This window comes from Athene cunicularia (genome assembly GCF_003259725.1).
Source record: "Athene cunicularia isolate RWA chromosome 23 unlocalized genomic scaffold, athCun1 chr23_part2, whole genome shotgun sequence".
In the NCBI taxonomy this organism is placed as follows: Eukaryota; Metazoa; Chordata; class Aves; order Strigiformes; family Strigidae; genus Athene; species Athene cunicularia.
Genome location: NW_020799131.1, coordinates 1,076,192 through 1,099,607, shown reverse-complemented (window position 1 = coordinate 1,099,607; position 23,416 = coordinate 1,076,192). Strand labels below are relative to the sequence as shown.

At 46.3% G+C, this 23,416-nt stretch overlaps 1 protein-coding gene across 2 annotated transcripts in view; it reads right to left on the bottom strand.

The window, feature by feature from the left end:
• Positions 1-23,416, bottom strand: part of ARID1A (AT-rich interaction domain 1A) — a 59,224-nt gene that overhangs the window by 3,231 nt on the left and 32,577 nt on the right. The window contains exons 5-19 of one of the 2 annotated variants that reach the window (XM_026863516.1): positions 16,025-16,265; positions 15,562-15,651; positions 14,685-14,852; positions 13,745-14,060; positions 12,194-12,339; positions 11,996-12,105; positions 9,336-9,545; positions 8,578-8,785; positions 4,682-4,814; positions 4,136-4,308; positions 3,825-3,975; positions 3,543-3,674; positions 3,336-3,432; positions 1,015-1,888; positions 583-713 (exon numbers count right to left, since the gene is read on the bottom strand). In XM_026863516.1, coding sequence (XP_026719317.1) covers positions 583-713; positions 1,015-1,888; positions 3,336-3,432; positions 3,543-3,674; positions 3,825-3,975; positions 4,136-4,308; positions 4,682-4,814; positions 8,578-8,785; positions 9,336-9,545; positions 11,996-12,105; positions 12,194-12,339; positions 13,745-14,060; positions 14,685-14,852; positions 15,562-15,651; positions 16,025-16,265 — 3,180 coding nt within the window. The remainder of the gene's footprint in view (positions 1-582; positions 714-1,014; positions 1,889-3,335; positions 3,433-3,542; positions 3,675-3,824; positions 3,976-4,135; positions 4,309-4,681; positions 4,815-8,577; positions 8,786-9,335; positions 9,546-11,995; positions 12,106-12,193; positions 12,340-13,744; positions 14,061-14,684; positions 14,853-15,561; positions 15,652-16,024; positions 16,266-23,416) is intronic. The other variant, XM_026863519.1, reaches the window with a different exon arrangement.

Below are 23,416 nucleotides of genomic sequence, written 5' to 3'. Positions count from 1 at the left end.
ACACACACGTGCTCTTGGTTGTACCTCCCCTCTGGTTAATACACAGAGAGGTGAAGGGCAGTGCTAAGCAGAACGACCTTTACGGTATTGCTGAGCAGTTTTTACAGCAGCCACAGAGGCACGTGGCAACTAACTTAGGAAGGCTGGGCCTCCGGGTTGGCACCCCAGCCTGACCACATGCTGTCCTGAGGAAAGACAGAGCCAGAGGTGAAGGAACACCACCAACACCCGAAAATGCGCGCAGCCTCGAGTCCTTCCCTAGCGCTCTCCCTGCAAAGTGTGTTATGGCCTCCCTGCTATTGTTCACTTCCTCTGTCCCTGAGGCAATACATCCCACCAGGGAGGAGAACACACAAGCCTGCACACCAACAAACATACAAATTACAGGGGCCAGTGAGTAACCAGCACACAGCTACCCAGACCCCACGCTCTCTTCCCACCTGGCCTGCTCCGCGGGTAACAGGGACATCCGGGAGTCCGGCCCTATGAGGGCAGGAGCTGCTGCTCGTTGTTATCTCGCTGACAGAAAACCCTACAGAATTAGCACTTCAAAGACCTGCATCAGAGAGCATCTGCACCCACCTGGCTGAGGTTGAAGGTCATTATGCTGTTGTCATCATAGAGCAGGATGTTTATGGTATCTAAGGCCCACGTACTTTCAGCTAGCAGCCCGGACTTCAGAGACATCATCACTCTCCAGGCTTCAGGAGTTCCTGTAACATAAACACATGATACTTCCAGCTCCTGGAGTTTAAAAACAAAAAGACGACACTTGATCCTGCTTTTTGGATCCATGAAGGGCAGAGCCTGTTTAAGATGATGTACAGACTGTATGTACCAGCAATCTCTCTGCAGGCAATGTCAAAATGATGTCTAAAAACACCATTAGTCTGCAAAAATGTTATTCCTTCAAAGCCAGCAGAGCCCCGCCACTTGGCAGCACCGTACCAAGGGGTAGCAGCAGCACCCATCCCCTCGACAGGCACAAGCAGAAAAGCAGGAATTTCCTCTTACCAATATCTTTTGCTGTCAGCCGTCTCCTCTGCTTCAACACAGGTTGCGTAGCTTCTACTGATCCCGGAGGGAAGGTGATGTCTCGTCGGATCATGGGAGGCTGGACAGCTGCTGGTGTTATATGCGAGGCAGGGACTGGCGGTCCTGCCTTCTGCATTTTTATCCCCGAGTGCAGGAATGGAGATTTACTAGGAGAAGTGCGATTCTCCAGAGGTCTGGGCAGAGGTGCTGGGCTGGATACCTGAGGAATGTGATTCTGCATGCTAGGGGGGGCCTGGTAGTTAGACTGGGGGGGCCTAGTCATTGGGGGCACGGGGGCAGAGGGACCATAAGGAGGTTGCCGGTTCCCGTGGGAAGGCCACGGTCCCTCGTGGTTGACCCTCTGGTCTGAATGCAGGATTTCATCCGTTCGAGTCACTCCGTGATAAGCAGGCCCCTGGGGCGCAGAGCCGGTGCTCTGCCGGTTCGGGTAGCTGTACCCTATTTCGTTGCGGCCCTGCCACATGGCACCTTGCTGCGGGCCCTCTGGAGCAGACTGTATGGGACCACCCATCATCTGAGGAGGCAGGTTTTGTTGAGCATTGGAGCCTGGGGGAGCCGAGACTCTGTCTCTGCCAAATTGGAATGGGAACTGGTTCTGCGGCCCCGCGGCAGACCGGCGGTCAGCAGCAGGGTATGTACTCCCATACTGGTTATACAGGTCCTGCTGGGGAGACGGCTGTGCACTTTGCTGCTGGCTCGGTTGCTGGGTCTGCGCTGGAGGCAGCTGCTGCTGCGTCTGCCCCTGCCCGGCGCTGTACGGTATGTTGTACATCTCCCCTTCGTGTCGCTTGGCAGGCGGGCCGTAGCTGCCGTCCATTGGTCGCTTGTAATTCTACAGGGAAAACAGAGGAGATTATCATCCACTTGGGAACAAGCAACCCAAACCTACTCGGAGGCAGAGGACGTGCCCCACGGCATGGCCTGTAAGAGGGCAAGACTTGTCATTGCCCATATCCAGTGTGAAGCTGGATCCGTCTTTCAGTTTCGCAAGCCAAGACCAATTCCTTGTGGCTGGCTGGGTAGTTTCCTTGTGGATCCTAAAAGGATGCCTCAGGGGCAGAAGTCTGCCCACAGAAAGGACTTTCCTGTAGAAAAGACTCAGCTCTACTATACTTTCACCACAAACCAAACTGTGCACAGGTGGTTGTTTCCTTTCATATCCAGGAATTTTATCAGGCCCTATTTCTCTTCTATTTCCTGGAAAACAGAGGTTTCTGCTAAAGCATCAAACAAGCTAAATGAAAAACTCTCGGACTTCCTGCTTCTTCCTTTTCTGTAGATTGCAAAACACATCTCTGAAAGGAGCAAGAACTAGTCCCCCTCCTACTTCTTTTAAGTGCAAATGGAGAAAACAGTCAAGTGCCAAGACAAAATTAAAATCCAAGCTCTCTCTTGACTCCAAGGGTCTATGCTCTAGCTGCTATACAGTCTACTCAAAAGCTCCACGGTCATGACTGGTTTCAGATGGAACACTAGGGCTTTAACGATGACGAGTACCAGAGTAACTCGAACTCTTGGCTCAGTGCCCCGTGGCTCTGGTTGCAGAGCCAAACTGCAAAGCAGTTGGAATTATTCTTAGCACAGCTCAGCGAGAGCCCTCTCTATACTCTGCTAAACCAGAGGACTCAAAATTATCAGCAAAACATTATGGGTCCTGGCACTGATACAAAGAGCAAATCATACATAAGGATTATGGAAAGAGATAGATGTTCATTCAAACTCTGTCCTGAAACAAACCTGATGTTTCTGAGAACAGCAAGTAGGAGGCAGTGGGGCAACGGAGGAGTGGAGGCAGGTCTGAAGCCTTTATCTGCAGGCTCAGTAAGGCAAAGGCAGAAATAGCCCTGGGTTGTGCAGAAGGATCCACCTGAAAGAGCTCCCCGGAACGACCAAGGACTTCCCCAAACAAACTCATTTGATCACTTGGACCAAAAGCGTTACAGAAACATGATGGGAGTCAGAAAGTTCCAGAGGGGCAGAGAAGCCCAATAAAGCTTCCTGATCTGCTGCCTGACCAGAGCACGCATGTCTGCAAACTACACAGCCTCTGTTCTCAGAACATTGTTTTGCTAACACAACACTGGAAACACTAATCAAAATTGATTTCAACTATTTGGAAACTGGAAAAAAAAAAAAAAAGCCTTCTGTATAAGGTACTTAATTCTACACGTTTGTAAGGCAAACACACAGCCCAAAGTATTTGTGTCCTCCCTTCTTTACAAATTTCACAGATAAAACTCTTCTCTCACTCGAACAAATCAAACTTTCTGATAATTTACCTGCTGTTGCTGTTGATACATGGTAGTTTGCTGGCTAGGGAAGGGGCTGCCCGAGGATGTGCCTTGAGTGGAGAACTGATTGCCATAGGAATCATGTCTGGAGAAGAAACAGATGCGTTACTGGTCTGATCAGATGCATGCTTCACTTTCACAGTCTCAGAGCTCTCTAACCGGGCAGAGCTGTTTGTGGCAACACCCCGCACAGACCTTTGCTGCTGCTGCTGCTGCTGCGGGTAGCGGCTGGGAGAGTACATCCCCGATTCAGGGGTGGAAGGCATGATGTTTGGCTGCGGAGTTCCGGTTGCTAAATTGCCCTCAGGTCCCATGCCGGGCTCCGTCCTAGACGGAAACAAAGAGAAAAACCCCACACATCCACTTAAATTCACCCTTGCTCCTCAAAGGGAAAAGGACGATCATCAAAGTCACAGTAGTGAAATAATTATTTCACGAGTCGCACAAGTCAGGATCTCGCCGGGTTCGAGTACCCACCTCACTCTGTCGTAAGGACCTCCGTAGGAATAGTGTTGCCGCTGCCCCATGGCCATGTTACCCATCCCTGGACCTGCAGCACGATTGTAAGGGTCACCCATACCACTGTTGGGGCCCTGCCCTGAGGACATGAAGGGATCGCTTCCTGGAGCTGAAATAGCGAAAGAAGGACCAATAAACACGTCTACCTCTGCTTTAGAAAGGAAGGAGGGCTAGCAGGAGGTCTCCTACAGCACGTGCCAGCATACGGCCAGACACAGGGATTAGCACTCAAGGAGAAAAGAGAGGGGAGCACACAAGGACTTCCTCACCTTTCCTCATACTGCTGTAAGGATCTTTATTTGGCTCATAAGACATGCGACCCATCATGTCAGAGGTATTCATGCTGGGCTGGTACCCTGGATTTGGAGTCATGGAGTTCCGTTTCTGGAACGTAGGATCACTACCATCTGCGAAGGCATCCTGAAGGCCCACTGAGTTACTCCTGATTCAAAAAAAAACCCCCACACCAACACAGAATTACAGAGGCCCACGACACTCCTCAGGATACTGTTCCCCATACGTTCCCTCTCAGGTGATGTTATACCCTACAAGGACTAGTCATGCTCCTCCAACAGAAGCACAAAGAACTGCCCTTCTACAATACTGTCCTCAGACCCAATCCCAAAGTAATGATTATTCACACACAGATGCAGAGTCAACAACGTTGCTGTGAGCCGTTAACAGAGGAGCAACGCCCTGGAGCCCCATGAAAACAGGTACCTGAGTCTCCAGCCACCTGCAGGACTGACCCAGAAGCGACCTCACGGTCACATCTCACATCCAGCATAGTGGAAGAGGGTGTGATGGTTTCATACCTGATGCCTGGCAAAGGGGGCATCTGACTGTGTGGCGTAGATGCTGGAGTTGGTGGCTTCAAGTCTCCTCCTTCTGCCATGGAGCTGCTGGTGGACTGAGGTGTCTGAGGACCCTGCATTGAGCCTGAACCCGCTGCAAGAACAGAAATGTGGTGTGAGCAGCTTTGCACCCTACAGATGCAACCCAGAACCTCCCAGAACATCAGCCTCAAGAACAGAGAGCGAAGAGTCCATCAAGAAAGAGACAGATGAAACATGGCCAAAAAAGTACAAGGAGCTCAACATTTCCAGGACATACCGGGCCAGACTTCCCAGATGAACCATGTTCAGTAATCTAAAGCTGAGAGGGCGTGTTCGTTTTCATCATCATGCCTTGATTCTTAACCACATTCCCTTTTCCACATCGTGCCAGCACTGTGGCACTGTGTCATGTTGCCCAAACTATCCAGCTTCAAAGGTTGAGGCTCTACAGCACACCACGCGGCAGGGAACACGGTGCTTCTTGCCAATAGACAACCGCTGATCCAGCACCCTCACACTCTTTCTACCCAGAAAGAAGGTGGGTTTGAACCCTCTCTTGGAAGTCTCACAATTTTTCTAGTGACGTCAGCTGAAGTCACCAAGTAACATTGAACAAGGCTCCTCTGTCTGCTCTGCCCTTCGAGAGGGGTTAATTCATGCAGGTTAATTCAAGCACCACTCCCAAGGATTCCTGGAACAGGGAATGCTGGAGATGCCGGATCTTTCACTGAATGACAAAACCCGTCCAGCAAGTTCCCTGGCTCTGTATGGGTTGTTTTATGCTACAGTAAGCTTTCATCAAAAATCTCAGGCCCATGTGTAATCCAGCTGTGCCGTGAGCTCTAGGAGCTCTCCTCTGCCCCTGGATCGCTGTGACAGTGTCAGCTCTCAGGTTCATATGCTCCTCACAGCTGGCAAGAGCTGAACTCTTAATTAATGTTTCCATTAGTTACCATCCCCAGCACCCGATATCCCTCAGCTTCAGCCCTGCTGGTTGATGAGTCATTTCAGCTATTCATTAAAATCCTCCGAGGTCACATCCAGGGCATGTTTGTTTACACCCCACCTTCCTGGCACCCTGTCCTCTTCTCCGTGACTCCTTCCCAGCCCGGGGAGGTCTCGGGAGAAGGAAGGGCAGAGGCAAGCTCAGCAGGGAGTTTCATTCATGGGCCCTCCCCGCCGCTCTCCTTCCCTTGTCAGCGGCGGTTCAGCTCCACTCGCTTCCCCCAGGAATTCGCCGTTTGTAATGCTGGCACCGGCAGGAAGAGGCCTCGAGACATTCCCTGCGTCGCTGCCATTTGGTGTTTGTCCCCACCCCCTGCCGTCCCTCCCACTCACAAATTTACACACAGTTGGAGCCGGGCCAGTTCCATGCTCTGGGAATTAAAACCCAACAGCAGACTGATTACGCCTCCCCAGGGACACGCTGCCGTTTGCGAGCAGGAACCCAAGGAGGTTTGTGCAGGAAACCCGTGCCCAGTGCCCACGAGGCAATGCCCAGCCTGTCCCGCCAAGGCCCTTGTGTAAACACTCTTGGGTTTTTGAGGGTTATGAATGCACACTGAGTGGAAAACAGCTCCAGTACCAACGGCTCTACCTAGATGACTGTCCTGCAAGGCCTTTAGATGCTCTGCAGACTCAAGAAGTGGGTAATGGAGGATTGAACAGCACAATCCTCATCATTCACACAGTTACACAGTAGATAATTTGACAGAACAGGCCAAAAGGAAGCATAAGCCAACACCGACAGGTTGGAAAGTCTGCAAGGACAGCAAAGCACAAAGGTCTGCATGGGATGACAGAGCCCTTCATCCAAACGATGGGACTCCGAAACGCCCCGCTGTTGCCCACTCGCTTTTCAAACAGGGAAGTTATTCTCCATAAGGACGATTCACTGGGAGGCAAGCAGGTGTGTGCAGGTCTGGAGGGGCCGCAGCAAGGCCCTGGAACAGTAGTGCCCCCTGGGACTCGATGCTGCTCTAAGGCTCTTCAGCCTGGAGCCGAGCGAGCGATTTGTGTGGTGCCCTACACCCTCAGCTCCTGCCGAGCCAGAGGAGCAGGACAGAGGAAGAAAAGCAAAGTGAAAGAGGAGCACAAACACGCTGAGTGATAGGGCTTAAAGGATCAGAGCGACCAACCATGCTCCAGTGCTGCCTCTGCATATTCCTAGTTGCAGGAGTCTGGAGTAAGAGAATTGGAAAGAAGAGTTTAAACAGGAACTACAGCTCAGTCCTCTCACAGCACACATCAAACCTGTGGACTGAGTCAACAGAGCTGCACATACGTGCAGAGGTTGAGATAGCAGCCCTGCAAATTCCTACTGCTGATGTGCTGAAGCAAGAGATCACCTGTACCGCAGCCCAGAAGGCGGCCCCACGACCTTCACATACCACCGTATTAGCTAAACCAGAATAAAAACTGATGCACCATCTAATCCATTCTGACAGGCACCTAGTGCTTCAAGTTTTAAGTGGCCTCCTAAAAGTCTCAGCCCTCTCCAAATGCTCTTAACATCTTTGTTCCACTGTTGAATATCTCAGGGGGACAAGAAAGAGGTTTTGGAAAGAAAGTGGGGATGGATTTGTGGTCTAGTTTAAGCAGAACTCAGACACCACTTTAGACAGAAGTTTAGTCTAATGATACAAAAGTTGCTTTATCTCGCAGAACACACCAAGGTTGAAGCTACATTGGGACAGTTTCCTGACTAGTGCAAAGACATGATTTAGTTCTTTAAAAAAACAACACTAACTGAGAGGATAGATGAATGTAGTTGCCAACAGAATATTCGGACAAGCAGTGTTAATCAAGGGCTTAGCAAGGCTGAGATACAACTGCAGTACAATCAAAAAAGGGTTCATTATTCCACTCCTCAGGACCTAGACAAAGATGATGTCAGGTTTCAGAATCAAAAAGACAATTTTTGCAAATGTTACGGGAACGTGAAAGCAGACAAAATTTTAATTTTACCTACACGAACAGGCTCTTGACTACAAAAAGCATCTGAAGGTTTTACTTATAAGACAAACTGGAAAATTGAAGCTTAAAGGGTTGGCAACTTCAGCAGCAATTCAAGCAATGAACTCAAGGCAAATGAGACAGAAACAATCAGACTTTCTGAAGACTAAAGAGTAGAGCGTGCACTCACTACTAGCCTGGACGTCTTCTCTTTTTCAGTTTAACAAATCTGAATTGAACACTATACTTAAATATTTAGAACCTGGAGCACCCCATTACAGCTGAAACAACAGCAGAAGTTCACTTTAAAGGGCTCGATTTCTAGAGCATCCAACTTGTAATTGGCTTACAACATGCACAAAGCCTCAGAAAGTCCTTACTGTCTCCTGCTGAAGACAGAAAGAAGTAATTCATGAGGATGAGGAGTGCACACCCACATCAAGCATTACTCCCAGAAGGTAGCACTTGCATAGCCAAAACTTTTCTAGCAAGTTCCTAAAGCTAAGCAGCAATAACAGGGGCTGCTGTTAGGACATGCAGAGATCACCTTGAAGGGATCACTCCAGACTTCTCTCTCCACCAGATTCATGTAAGGCAGTGATGTACCAGTAAGCATTGAGGTGTGTGTATGGAGGTATGTATATATTTTTAGGTTCTCCTTTTTCTTAAGTTAGCACAGAGGTAGGACACAAAATCTGAACTATCCCACAAAGCTTGACCTACTCCCAGTATCATTCATCCCCACATTACAAAAGTATTTAATCTCCACAACCAGAGAACACTGAATTAGAAACAGAGATGGCAGCTTTGGAGAAGTTTGGAACCGATCTGGCCCACAGCACGTGGAGTCAGGCGTACAGTGCCCGAGATCCTCAGGTTCAAACATTCATTGCACACCTTAAACCAGCATCTAAACTCACCTGGAGATGGAGGCTGTATCTTAGTCTGAGACTTCTTTGAATCAGCAGCTGCAAAGATATCTGGAGGGGGGTCTTCACCTCGCTCAATCTTGCACTCAAAGGCATAGAGACACTGGATGTACTGCTTCTTCAAAGAACTAGCTGCACTGCTGGACGTGCCCACATTGAGATTTGTGGCTAACTCACGCCATTTCTTGTTTTTGTTGACCTGCACAACCAAACAAGAGGCTCTAAACTCAAAATCCCAGCTACTTCTCCTCCAAGAAACTTTCTGGGGAGAAATCAACACTTCCCAGCTAACACAAAGGATGTAGTAAGGGCTAAGCAGAGCAGATACAGTTGTGTTCAAAACCCCAAACTAGTAAACTCTCTTCCTCACTTACAGAAAACTTTTCAAACAGGGACATACTGCAAATCAGATTACTCAGAGGCCACCTGACAGCCAGATGCAAAGATGAAGACAGTGTCACCAATCTTTGCACTGGACAAAGCAGGGAAATAAAACACTTGAATCTCACCAAAGACTGTTCTCAACCAGGCAATGGGAGAGCAGACATTTGGCTCATTTAAAGGATGCTGAGTTTTGTATTATTTAAAAAATAAAATAAAATAAAATAAAGAGTTAAATGGAAATTCATGGCTTACATCTAGCTACGAAGCTAACTGTGAATTGTGTTGCCCATTGGCTTGTGACTGCCAAAGAGTGGGCAGCTCTGAACACAAACACCCAGTCACCGCAGCAGCTGCTGGACACTCACCTGAGTCAAACCTCCAATCTCCTTCACTGAGATGTAGAGCCGGTAAAGGTCCAAGGGTTTCCTGCCTACTGCTGGGAGATTTGTCATGCCCATGGCCTTCTCCTCAGTAAAGGCCAGGTAACGATCTACCCAGATCTTCCTCTCGGGCTCACCACCCAGCTCATAGAGTTTGGTGATCTTCTCATTGGTTGTAGTAGAGGAACTGGACTTCTAGGAGAAGGAAAGAGATATCAGGACTGAGCAGCACAAAAGCAGCTAGTTCACATCCAAGATGCTTTCAAAAAAAGCACTCAGGTAAGAGTTCAAAGTTCTGCTGTTATACTGAGAACAGATTTTTATTGGACCTATACTTGTCTCAGATCAACATCAAGTAAGTATTGACAAAGGTATCGCAAAAACAGCTGCTACTCATGGAATTCACAGAATATGTATTTTTTAAAAGTGAAAGGTTTCAGGAATGCTACAGAAACCAAACCAAGGACACTTTGCAGGGAGCAGTCTGAGACATCCTTTGTAGGCTCACTTGCTAAATAGATGAGAAAACATCTAAATTCAACTGCAAATGGGATTCTCCGTGGCTACTGCACTCTCCCTGGGTGAATGCTGCCCTCAGGTTAGTCTCTTCTCTTACCTAAGTGGTCCATGCCAGGTTCAGCTGACACTAAACACTGCAAAGGAATAGAGAGGCCTCAAAGAAAAATAAAAGTTAGAGGCACTAGTTTGACAAGTGTGGGTGAGGGGTCTCCCACAAAGATCTCTCTTCCCTTGCCTATTCACTGACCAAAGTGCAGAGAGCTCCTGCTACCCAGATATGACTTAAGCTCCCATACTGGTTTGCTCTCACTGGCATATAAGGATCCAGAAAGACTGTGATGGAAAGGTGTCACAGGGATTTGGAATACAAGTGTTATGGAGTATGAGTATCACACACTAGTTCCTAAACATCCATTTCCCTGAACTGACCTAGTCTCTATTTAGAGGTAAAACCTCTGGTCCTGCATCCTGCCTTGCTTCCTCCAAGTCTTTAGACACAGTGCGTGAGCATGTTATTTTGTCTTTCACCACCCGGATCACATACACTTGGGAGTAAAGGCAGAAATGGTTTCGGCATTCCAAAGGCTTACTTAAAAATGAACTTCCAAACTAGAAGTGACCTTCAAATCTGATGGTGTTCTAGATGAATCCTTACATGCAAGACTGAGTGTATTCATTAGCACATGAGATGATCCTTGAACAGCACAGACCAGGAAGACAGAACAACCCTTATTTGTAGCTTCTGGCATCTCCTAGCCCAAGAGCATTCAAGTCCTTGGTTTTCATAAGTAGAGACAGATGCCAGAACACGAGAGATCTTCTGAATCCTCTCACAGACTGCTGGTGGTACAGGGATCAAACTTGCAGAACGTCTGTTCTCCTTCAAGTAGCAAAAGAGGCGGCTATGGGCTCAGAAACTGCTTTTGGTGGTTCCTTTGAAACTGGTGGCAGTAATGCAAAGAAAAACACTCCCTGAAGAACTTGTTTGCCTCCCTCTTCTGGCTTTAATTCAGGATTAGTAAGAGGCTTGTTTGTGAAACAACTGTAACACTTTAGTGTACCACCTCCCAGCTGAGAGGTGATAACTGAGTAGCTTCAAGCCTACACCCCAAACACAACTCAGGTTTGTTTACACTTCTTTTGGCAGTTTCACTGTGGCAGGTGATAATTCCTAATACTAAATTGTTTTGCAAGTGAAATTGATTACTCCCAAAGGATTGGGAAACGTTCCCCTTCACTTTTGAACAGTTTACAAATCCCAGAAGTAAAACCCTCAATTGTTTGAATTTTCCTGTTAAATCCTGAAGAACCTCTTGGAACGACTGGCACAGTTCAAGCACAGCCAGAGCTGGACACATCAAGCAGAATTCACGTTGAATTTCCTTACATGGAGCACTTCAACTCCACGGTCTTTACCTTTACACTTCTGATTCAAACAACAGTCTAATTAGCTATTGATAGGCTCTGGGGACTTGGATAAAGCTGACTCAAAAGGTGCATCTGCTCAGGTACCTTCTCCCCAGTTAATAAAGGCAAGACTAGCCCACAACTGAAAGAAGAACCTATAAATAAGGTGTGCCAGGCGTCTGGTTAGAAATTCTAGATGGAGGCTTGAACTCGTGGGTCAAATGGGGAAGGACAGGCGAATGCTGATGGAGAAGTCCCTTTCCTGGCCTGAGAGCTAGTGGGTCTCTGTAGGGGATGGCAGAGTTCAGGCTCCTCAAGAATACTGTTATTAATATAAGTGGGTATTTCATGGTTTACTGCAAGTGTAGCCAGAGCCTGCTCTAAAGCACACACACACACACATACATGTTTCGAGACACTCACTTCTTTAATTATGCTCCAAAACATAACACAACCTAACAGAGTCTATCCCACTCACTTGCCACACTCCTGAGTTAGAACCATGGTCACAATTAGCAGTCAGATCACATACTACAAGGACAGAGATGCTAATGAGAAGTCTGTTCAGGGTGAGGGGGACAAATCAAATCAGATATCTCTCAGGAACCACACTTAAACTACACAGATCCGCTGCTTAATCTGTTAACATGCAGTGGGTTTATTTCCCTGGATGCTGAAAAGGATGGGAGTCATTACAAACAAAACCCAAAACATTTTACCTTTGACTTGGATTCTGCTTTTGGCGTCCCATCTGCCTTATTATTCATTTTAGTTGCAGGTGTTAATTTGACGTCCCCAAGACCCATCATTTCAGGGCTTGCTGCCATCCCTAGGAAGTTAAAAGAATCTTTAACACTTGATTTTTCAATCCAGTACAGTGAAATCAATGAAATGCCTAACAGTCAGCACTGGCTTACCTGCAGAGTTGTTGGCCATGTTCCCCCCCATCGGGTAGGGTGGGCCCTGGGGGTTGATCATGCCAGCCATGCTGTTAATTCCCTGCCCATATGGAGGTCCAGTGCCCATCATTCCTCCTTGATTCATGTTGGGATAACCAGGAGGCCTAGAGAAGGCAAGGAAGAAACACAGACTTACTCCAAACACTCAGCATAAAGATCTTGTGTTCTAAGGAAGCAGGTCTGCTAAAAGAAACCTTCTACAAAGGAAGCAGAGAAGTGACCTTCTCCAGCTCCCTTTTCCAGCCAAAGACCAAAGATCAGGTGCTCTTTTAAAGCTTTGCTACCCTGGAGCCTACGTCTCATTCTCAAAGGGGGATGCAAACCATTATGAAAGAGCGACTTCAAGTTCTGAACATTTTCACCCTTAATCTTGGTTTACTACATCCCCAGACTGAACTTCATTTCAGTTGTTAACTTGCCTTTACAGGGAAGAACAGACCACAAATCCTGCAGCCCTGGGCATTTAAGTGAGAATATGTTATTTGTATAGATGAACAGTGTAGTGCTCCAGCCACATTTAATGATTTTTCTTTACTTCTTTCCTTTTTGTTACCCATGCAAGCTACATTATTTTACATGTATCAGAAAACCTCATACATAACTGTCACTCAAACTTGTTACTGAAAGGAACACGCTTTGATGCCTTTATTGGTGTTTGGGAACTTGACCTCTTGGCAGCCATAGGTAACATCAGACAGTAGATTGCAGAAGCAGCCCTTAAGTCAGGATAAAGAGCACAATACCCAGTCAGACAACAAATGTATCAAACAGCTTTACTGGGGGAACCCAATTTGTAAGTTCATGGCTCTCACAGCATTCTGGTAGGCCACATATACCTCCTCTGAAATGTGCAATAAAAAAAAAAAAAATAAAAAAACCCAAAAAACCCACACGTAGAAAATAGTTGCAAAGTTCAGTGCTGAATTCCAGCTCCCTTTCCCACAGCTGCTCATCAAGGCCCTAAAAGGAAGAAGTTCATTACAGTGGACAAGTAATGCCTTGGTTCAGACAAATGCAGCTGGATGGCTGTCTGGTAGATTTATGGGCTTTCCCACACAGGCAGTGTCTTTTAAGGCACTCATGTAACAAAGACAACCAGAAAGTGAAAACAACTGAAGGGATCTCTGAGTTCAATGGATTTCACCTATGAATATTAAAAATTCCCTAAGCATGTCATTAGGGTCGACTTAGCGCTTAAGGACATGGTGTAAGTTGGGAACTGTCAGTGCTGGGTTAACGGTTGGACTAGATGATCTTCAAGGTCCTTTCCAACCTAGCTGATTCTGTGAAGGATGTATTCCAACACACTGCTTGTCCAAGCTTTATGCTCTTCCTTTTTTAATGCTTAAGTTTGAGGGAGAAGTCTCCAAGAAGGGCAAAACCTTCAAGGAAGTGAACGTTCACCTAAATCCAGGTTATTCATTCCATCCGCAGCTCTGACACCTAGATCTGACCTAGGGAAGGGATGTTAGCAGAGAGCAGGGGAACAGGGGAAATCTCCTTCCTCACCTGTTCTGGATGGAGTTGGCAGCAGCATGCATGGCAGCAGCAGCCGCCTCTTGTGCTTTGCGATTCATGCCGCCTGGGGGGGGGCACATCCCCGTCCCCACCTGAGGTGGCATATTCGCCATGTTGGGTCCGTAAGGTCTGTTCCCCATGGTGGCGTGGCTCATCCTCCCCGGAGGAAGGCCGCTGTAGGGTGGCACACCAGTCTGCCCGTGCATCTGGCTCCCTGCTCCCATGGGGTTCATGCTTCCTCCCATTCCCGGACTGGGGTAGTTGGCGTTGGACATAGCGTTGTAGTTTGGCTGCCTGGGATAACCTCCTGAGGGGATAAAAAAGAGGGGAAGACAACATCATTCAACTAGTTAGTTTATGAATCACCATAAAAAATTTTCTATCAGCAAATATTTAAAGATTACTAACAGAGATGAGGGGGAGTGTTAACACCTCAACAAAAAGTCAAAGTACTTGGATATAAGCCACATAAAATGTGTTTTGACACAGCCAAGTAACAACATCGATTCAAAAGCTGCCTGAAACTCTCCCAAACCTCAACCGAGCAGACTGAGCTAAATGGTCCAGGACAGGATGTAAAACACACACTTAACCCTTTCCAAAACATACAACACACAACTTCTTCCACTCCAAAGAGAAATGGCCCTTCTTCTCTGTTATACTGGATGAACAACCTACATCTTTTTAAACGAGGAGGAAGGATCCTACGTTTAGAAGCACAACTAGCCCTGAAAGCAACATATTTGTTCAATCTCATCACAAACAAAGCACAGTTCCTTCCAGCTCCTAAGGAGCACACTGTTCGGTATTACCCACACATTAAGAGGGAACAAATAAAAACAGTTTCTCAAAGACAAAATGTTACAATAAGAGAGCGGCCTTTTCTATTTGCTGAGCTCAGTTCCCACCTCGAGGAGCCACCATGCCTCACCTTGAGGCCCGTACTGCCCACCCTGGGGTCCGTAGCTTCCCATGGAGTTCTGCTGGTATGGCCCCATTCCAGCGTGCATCTGTCCTCCAGAAGACTGACGGGGAGATAAGGCTGAGCCAGGCTGGGGTGAGCTGTACTGGGGCATCTGAGGGTTCCTCTGCATGTAACCTGGAGGTTACCCAGTGAGTGGAGCAGACAATTATTAGTGCAAAGTATCCAGAGGTGCCACTGGACACACGTGTTCTTCAGTAACAACAACCCTGGACCCACTAACAAAATCCTTCCAGCTTTCAGCAACAGCCTAGACAGATTTTACAGTGGTTGCTATTAAGGAACCTGTGTTATCTGCTAAGATAACAGAACCAATTTCCTGTTTTAACCAAGAAAAAAAAACAACTTAGAGTTACAGGAGTAGACAGTACAACTCTGCAAATCCTAGGGGCTTCTTGTTGTTCTTCACTTGTTTGTTTTCTCAGGGTGACAACTACATACTTTCAGCCATGAGAACTGATATTTGACATGGTTTTTTCCCCCACACTAACCTCATTAAGGGGAAAAGGCACACAGTATTGTTGCAAGCACCCCTCACTTTGAATTTTAAGGTCACGGACCTTGGACAAGCAACATTCACAGAAAAGCGTGTCAAAAGCCAGAGAAAACACTTTACGAGCCAAACTACTAGCTTGGATGGAATATTAAGAGGCCAAACAACCACCCAACAGTTGAATTTACTGCAAGGTGCCTAAACATTTGCAGCTTATAAACCTGGGGCAGCTTTTAAATGCTGTCTCACCACAGAATCCATATCACCAGGCCAGGTTAATTTTTAGTTACACACCTAGCTTTACAATTAAATCTTTTAACTCATGTCACACACCTCGGTCTTGCGCTATGCTTGACTGGTTCATGGAAGGATGCATGATACTGTCCGACTGGCCACTGGGCGGTCGGGGTGGCATCTGATTGCCTACACCGCAAAAAAGGAGAGTGGTTAATGACAAAAGTTGCACACCACAAAACCCAGGATGCAAGAGTATTAAATACCAGAACTACAAACAACTTCAGGAGAAGGGTATGCTAACCACAGTGGAGAAAAACAAGAGCAAGATCAGTCACATTAACCCAGCAAAATGACACTGCTGGTTTACCAGCCATCCCACCCATCAGACTCCATCCTTTAAAAGTTACAGACATTTTAAAGCAAACAAATGAGATCACAGGACCTCAGTAACCACATAGTACTGATGCTGGCCAATTCCTCCCCACTGGCCATTTAAATCCACTCTCCAGCTGCACGAGGCAGCCCCACCAAAAGATCAACACATGCTGAGTAGCATTACCTGGTACTGCAGCAGGTGAAAGTGGACCAGAGCGGGACTGAGCAACACTAGCTGGAGATCCAACTGGGGATGGGGAGGGTCCTCTGATGCCTGGCAGGTGAGGAGAGGTATGCGGAGAGAAAGGAGACTGAGCTGGGTTACTCTGCTCTCCTTGACTGCTGGAAATCCCTGATGTGCTCACTCCAGGACTCAGGGCTCCTTCTGTACCCATGGGTAGATCATCTATTGAACCAGACAGGTCCTGCAATACACAGAGAAACAGATCAGGCAAAAATAAAAAGACATGGGACTGTTCTTTCACATACCACTAAGAGTGAGTGCATTTCTCCCTTAGGCATACTACAAATAGAAATCAATGAACTCTGTTCATGTTATTGTCAGTAGCGAAGGCCGCTGCAGACTGAGGTAACTGCCAAATGTGTCTTATCCTGCTGCCTGTTTCTGAACCCAAGAGTTCCCTAGCTGGTTTGCTGAGTGCTTGCTGATGGTCCAAACAACTGGCTGATTCTCTGACTTGCTTCTTTTAATTCAGTTTAGAGGTGATAAATTAAAGAATGCATCAACAATACACGTAAAACTGCAAATAGAGGAGACAGTTCATGTGATCACGGCTTGGAGGAGAAACGTGGCTCAGCCTCTGAAAGACAGAAACTCCTGCCTCACCATAATTAATTCATAAACCTCATATGAGCTGGGAAACTACTCACTTGAGATGGATAAAACAAACTAAACAGAGATTTAAAAGAAAACCATAAAATACTCTTCAGGGTTCCCACTTCCCTTCCTTCAAAGATAGCAAAAATTAGCAGTTATATCAGCCTGTAAAGTTCAGCTTTTCTTGAAGGAAGGCTAGAAAATACCCTTCCTCCTGCATGTATCTACCCTGAAGAAAAGCATGAAAAGCCTAAGCAAGCTGAAACCTCCAATTGCCACAACAGCGACTGCAAAGTGACAGCACCAACAATCAGCTGGCAAGCCTGAAAGACAGGGACACTTCCAAGATGATGATGTGCAGATTGAACATTCACAGTTGTACGAGCTGTTTGATATAAGGTGCATCACCTATTCAGGCTTGGCCCCGAGTAAATGAGCAGCAGTCCGAGACAGAGCAAGTGGTGGCACCTTTGAAGAGAAACTGGGAAGTTGTAACTATTTCTAGCGATTAGATAAAATCCCTGACAGAGATTCAAAGGATCACAGAAGGTGAAGAAGTGGCAGACCAAAGTTTACCAGGACTTCAGCTATCCTCTGTAAGTCTTTCAGAGCAATCAGCCCTGGATCTGAAGGGTTCTGACTGAGCCCTCAAAGTATTTCAGATCAACTTCCTCTACACAGAATTCAGGTGACCAGCACAAACAGAGCCAACCTCATTTAAAACACTGTGCAGAAAGGCTGAGCCAACTGATAAATAACTTGGACACCCTGGTCTCATTTCCACTGACCAGACGATGCCTCGTTGAGCAGCAGTTCGGGTAACATTTTCCCAGCTCCATGCAGTGCAGAAGGACCTCAGTCACAAGATACCGCAAACTTATCAGCCTTCAGAAGCAAGAGCCCTATCACTCTAACACCTGGGTGCAGGTGATGCGTAAAAAGGTTCTGACAGCATGTCCCCATCATCTAAGTTGGAGAACTGTAAGTCACCACATCCTATGAAGTGGAAAACTGGAATTATGGAAGAGTAAGAAACGACTCAGGAGATATGTAACCACCTCATCACACTTGTTGGCTAGACAGGGACATTCAGAAGGACAAAGGGGAGAGCTGGACATCAGCTGCACCACACTCAGTTGTCTGCCGAAGTTGGGAAATCTTGTCTATTTTAACAGTGGAATTTGATCAAAATGCTTCTAACAAACGCTGCCAAATGCTACATTTGAGCTGAAAACGTCAGTCACTTGGTGGGATGACTTAGTGCATAGCATGTCCATCCTCCCTTCCATTACTGCTTCTGTTTGAGAGATCATTTCCTGCACGACAGTCTCAGAGGTATATTTGTTTACTGCTGAAGTATTATCTTCCTGAGGAAAAAAAAAAAGCTTTGTTTTATTTCAATGAAAGCTAAAAAACTTCAGAAAAAAGCCTAAAAATAGTGTCTAAGAGCTCTTGCAATTTTCACTACCTTCCTATTGTAACATCAAAAAGCACTGCTCCTTTATGCAGCTACTTGGTGGTTTTTTTTCCCCCGGACAACTTTGACAAACTCCACATTGCTACTGCGGAAACCATCTGAAGTGGGAGTAAAGAGACAGTATTTCCAACATTTTGCAATAAAAAGCATCAACCAACACAAACAATCAAGAGCAAAACACTCCTCTCCCTGAGATTCGCCGCATCTAACTTCAGCCACTGCTACAAGATACACGTCTAGACTCCCCTATAAGTCAACGAAGGGATCAGAATGTCCAGAAGCCAATTCAGTCCAACCGAAAATTGGATTGAAATACGGGTATTTCCCTTAAATACATCGAGATACTTCCAGTGTGAATCACCAAATGCATCCAAACACTGTTTTCATCATCACTGAAATGAAGTTGGAGGCCAAAACCCCTCTGCAGCTTTAAAATCTCCACCACATGAGCTTCTTCAGAGCAGTTAAACCTTCAGACTAGACGGGCAGAGCCTAACAGCCTCTTAGATGAGAGGTTTTTAGGCTCAAAGGAAAAAACACATTATAAACGTACACCTGAGACAAAACACTGGTACGAAAGGACAGATAAAAAGCAAGTGTGCAGTGCAAGGTGAAATGTGGAAGTTTCCCTCCGTTATCAGGAGTATAAGTGACATGCTTCAAGAGGCAAAAGGGAAGGTTTGCCTCCAGGATTTGAGGAGTCACTGTCTGCTATGTGGTGTGAGCCATGTTCATACATGAACTGGGCAGACTAAGAGGGTTATGACTTGGTAATGCCAAGCACGAAAGTATCTGCAAAATGTAAAACGAAGCGATGTTAAAAACTGTTTGAAAATTAACTCTTAAGTAACTAGATAACAATCTTTAAAGCTGATGTCTTCGACCTTGCCTATGCATCAAAGCTTAACCTAAGTACTGCAAGTCATTTAAAAACATTCAGTTTTAATTAAGCAGGTTAATAAAGGGTTGGTTTAGACATGCGAGCGAGGGCCCCTCTGCATTGCTGGCATACCATCACGGACCTCACGGATAGGAAAAGCCGGCCTTCTAGCTGTAAGGCTGTGGATCAGAGTCCCAGATCATCAGTTTAAATAAGTTAAAAGTGAATTACATGTCAACCTTTCTTGGATGTTAGAACATGAATTGAAACAGGACCATAAAAATCAAGTCACTCATAAAGCGACTTTCACCTCTAAAGATCTGTAGGTTTTATGAATTCCAACAATAAAGTCATTTCCCAGCAAAGAAACGCTCTGCCAGCACAGCAGCATTTTCTGAGTGGGTTATTCAGCAGGACTAAGTTTCTCAGAAGTGAGACTCCCGCAAGGGGAAGGAGAGAAGCAGGGACTGGAATGCTTAAGTGCAAGCAGCTAATCAGTAAGGAGCTGTTTTCCACCCATGAAGTTATTTTCTCAGGATGCCAACCATCAAAGCACAGAGTGTTGGGTTTTAGTTTGTTTCGGATTTTTTTTAAACTAAACCTAAGGGATACCCTCCAGCTCTAATATCCCATTTACTCAAGTGTGCCACAACTAGGGGAAAAAGAAATCTCTCCATCTCTCTATAGACTGTTTTAAGGATGGCTGTAGCAGAGAAGCCTTTTAAAAAAAAAAAAAAAAAAAGAAAACCTCATTGAAAATAATGGAGACCTGCTGCCGTCAGAGCGCTCTGGATCCAGCCCAAGAGGAGAGGGCCAGTGAGGTTTTATTTGCCTCCCACAGAGCATCAGGAGGAGACCTGGAAAGACACAGCAGCACCAGGAGAAGGGCTCTCCTCTTCCCTCCTCCCGCGAGCACAGCCAATCGAGCTGAGACAGGAGGTGAGGCTCGACAGCAGTAACTCTGCCAACTTGAAGGAAACGTCAGGGTCTGGAGAATTTCCTCACGTGTTTCCAATGTGTTTTTTATGCATTTTATTGCTCATCTGCCATGCAGATCAAAAACGCTGGAGGGATTCCAACTATTTCACACAGAATCTCACACTCCAGGCTGGATGCAGCCCCAAAGCCTGAGTTTCTTCACTTGAAATACTGCCCAGTGTTATTTTGGGATGTGACCTGATAGCGGAAGCCCACAGGGACCCTGAAACGATAACTGTTCCAGCTGCGATTGGTTGCCCAACCCTTGCCGATGCCAGCATGGGTTTGTCAGTACTGCTGACAAACAAGGACTCAGCAGCTAACACCTTCTTTTCACACCACAACAAAACCATGCCTGAAATCACACAATCTGGTACCCAAAGGAGGGGGCAGGGGAGTTCATCTATCTCAGGGAAAGGGTTGCAAGTCCTGGCATGACCAACACAAGGGAGCCGGTTAGTTTATGCTGGAAACAGCAAGGTTTCTTTTATATGAAAAAAGGAACCACCATTTCACTATCTGATACAAGCTCATTTGTTAAACAAACATAAAGATGAAACAACAAGAAAGACTTAAGATCAAGGTAACAAAACCCCAGAGGAGAAGAGATTCAAGGCTCCACTCTGGCCCATCCCACTGATCTGGAAGAGCAGGAAGACTGACCAGAAAGCAAATTGATCTCCTCACTGGGGACTGCAGCCTTCCTCTACTACTCCCCTGCCCATCCCCAGCCTAAGCGCGTATGGGAAGCGTGGGGGAAGAGGGAAGGAGCACAGTCAGACTGTAATGATTGTAGGCACTATCAGATCACTAGATAGCACTCAAGGAAATTATGATCTGGAGACGAGCATGTGGTGGAGCGTATAAATTCTGTAAGGCCAGTTGTTTCCATAAAGATGCTTACAAGCAAGACCAGAGAACAATGGCTAAATTTATTCCCTGAGTCTTTCTGAAAGGGAAAAAGCCTCTTCATGCCTTCTGACTAATTGAAATACCTACTTTCTATTGCAATTTCATTTTCTCTGCAGTTTCTTTTCCACTCATTCAAGAATGATCAACACTTAAAAAAAAAAAATCACAAGTTTGTCCTCTCCTTCCCCTTTATTTCCACACCCAAAATACCTCAATCCTCTCTATCACAAAAATTACACAGCTGACTGGCAAGCTGGGATCTCCCTGCTATTCTGGGGAAATGGATAGACTCATTCCTCCTTCTACTGTACAGACAACTGAATCTTGCATCTTATGCTTCACAAAGCACTCCACCTCGTAACACAAAGCGGCCTGGAGACCTCACCGGGCTCCATTTACAGCAGACTTACAGATTCACATCACATCCAAGAGGACACCCTCCAAAGCTGACTTGAGATTTCCTTCCACAGATGTGACGGAAGGGTCTGGAGAGGGCTCTGCAGCCTGCCACCGCCTTCCTACTTACCGTATGCCTCTTCCAGATTGCTTCCCCAGTAGAAACCAGAAGTTGGAGCAGGGGAACACTAGTTAAGCTACAGAAGAAATCCAGTTGATACTTTCCGTCTAGAGAGACTTATTATAATCTACCGTTTCCAAAGATTTTTCTTGCTGACAAATCTGAGAGTCAGAATGGAGTTTTTCAGGCTCCGAGCTGGTCCAGCTTACCAGAGGCACACTGGGAAGGGCCCACACTCCTGCAAACCCTGCATCACCACCACCAGCTCAATATCAACTGCCACGCTTTAAAATTCTGACAAAATCCACCAGCACATAACACCACAAACACAAAACCCACTGAGAGCTGGCTCTCAGCACTTGGCAGGCAGCTGCAGGCTCGCTGAACACCCTGGGTGGGAATGTAAAGACCATCACCACAAGGAGAGAGTCAACTCTCTCAAAGCCAAAACAGATTTCCAAGTCCTGTCCTATCCCCAAAATACACAAGTTGTCCCAGGGAAGATCATCATTCACCTCACTCTGCTCTTCAACCATCGGTTACTGTGCAGAAGATAACGAGTCCATCTTTACAGCACCGAAAGGACCTTCTAGATGATCGTCATTCTTAGTGCACATGTGAGCCGGACAAGAGACAAAGGGGAGGAGGAGGAAGGATGCATGTAGGATGTGTCTCCAATAAAACCTCTTGCCACATCTCGAATATTTCTGGAATTTAAAGTGAGGTAAAAGTTCTGTTAACACTCTGTTCCTGTGTGCTGTGTACCCTGTCATGCTTTGGGAGGAGTGGATAGAAACCAAAATGTATTTTTTAAGCTGCCAGTTTACCTGTTACTGATTTTGTGTCCATACATGTGTGGCAAGCATGTTCATCCACATTCCCAAGCTACCCAAGATGACTAAAGACTAATCAAATAGCACCAAAACCTACCAACACACGTTGGTGTCCCCTTGACCACATACAACTTTCCTCCACTGCCACATAGCTCCTACCTCTTACTCTCCGATTCACTGAAAACTTTGGGTTTAGTTTAATAGGGAAAGCTGATTTTCTCCTGGCATAAGAGACAGGGAATGCCCAGAAGGAAGATCGCTGACACAAGCTGCACAGTAAACTTCTGTGTTTTAGGAAAGCTTTTAAAATTCACAGCTTTGCCTCTTCTCTTCTATCCCTCCTTCAAAATGGGACAAGATCAGCAATCAGAAAGAACAAAGGGATTTCATTATGTAATGAAATAATTGGGTTTAGCCCCTTGGATATGTCCTGGAAGCTCAACATCCAATATGAACAAGGACCACATGTGAGCAACTAGAAACTAGACAGTTCTCTTTTGGAGAAAAACCCAAGATCCCGGTTACCAAAGTAAGCATGCATAAAAACATTTTGAGTCCTATTACGTGCCACTTACTCTTATCCAAGCAGTCCTTAGGTAAAGGAATTATGTGCTAGACTTTTACTACTTCAAGGCAAAACCACCTGCCCACTAAAACAAAGATCAGTAAGGTAACACTACCAAGGCTTCAGCTTCTGCTACATGGAATCCATATTCCCTCCCCTTACGAGGAGTTTAAGCTTCTCTCAGGCATCAGCACTGACAATTACAAACCTAAGATGGGGACTAGAACATGCAAGAGAGATTTGTGCAGTTTCCTTGCTCAAAAAAGAAGCTGAAAAGCTCATTCTTCCAGGCTGGCTTTAGACAAACTGGTAGAAGCTGCTGGCTCTAGCTGCACTGCAGGAAAAAGAGCATTTGGAAAGGAGGCTGTCAGGAGGAGGGGCTCAGTGTCACACAAGAAATTTTACTCTGATTGCAAAAATAAGCTGCTGTTTTAATCCACCTCAGTAAATCTAGGTGAGTCTGGTCGTTCAGCAGAAAGCAGGTACAAAATAAAAAGGGAGGACGACAGACGGAAGTGCTGCTGGCTTTACTACATTCCTGCAACGGGAGACCTTGCAAAACAGCCAGCACTGCTA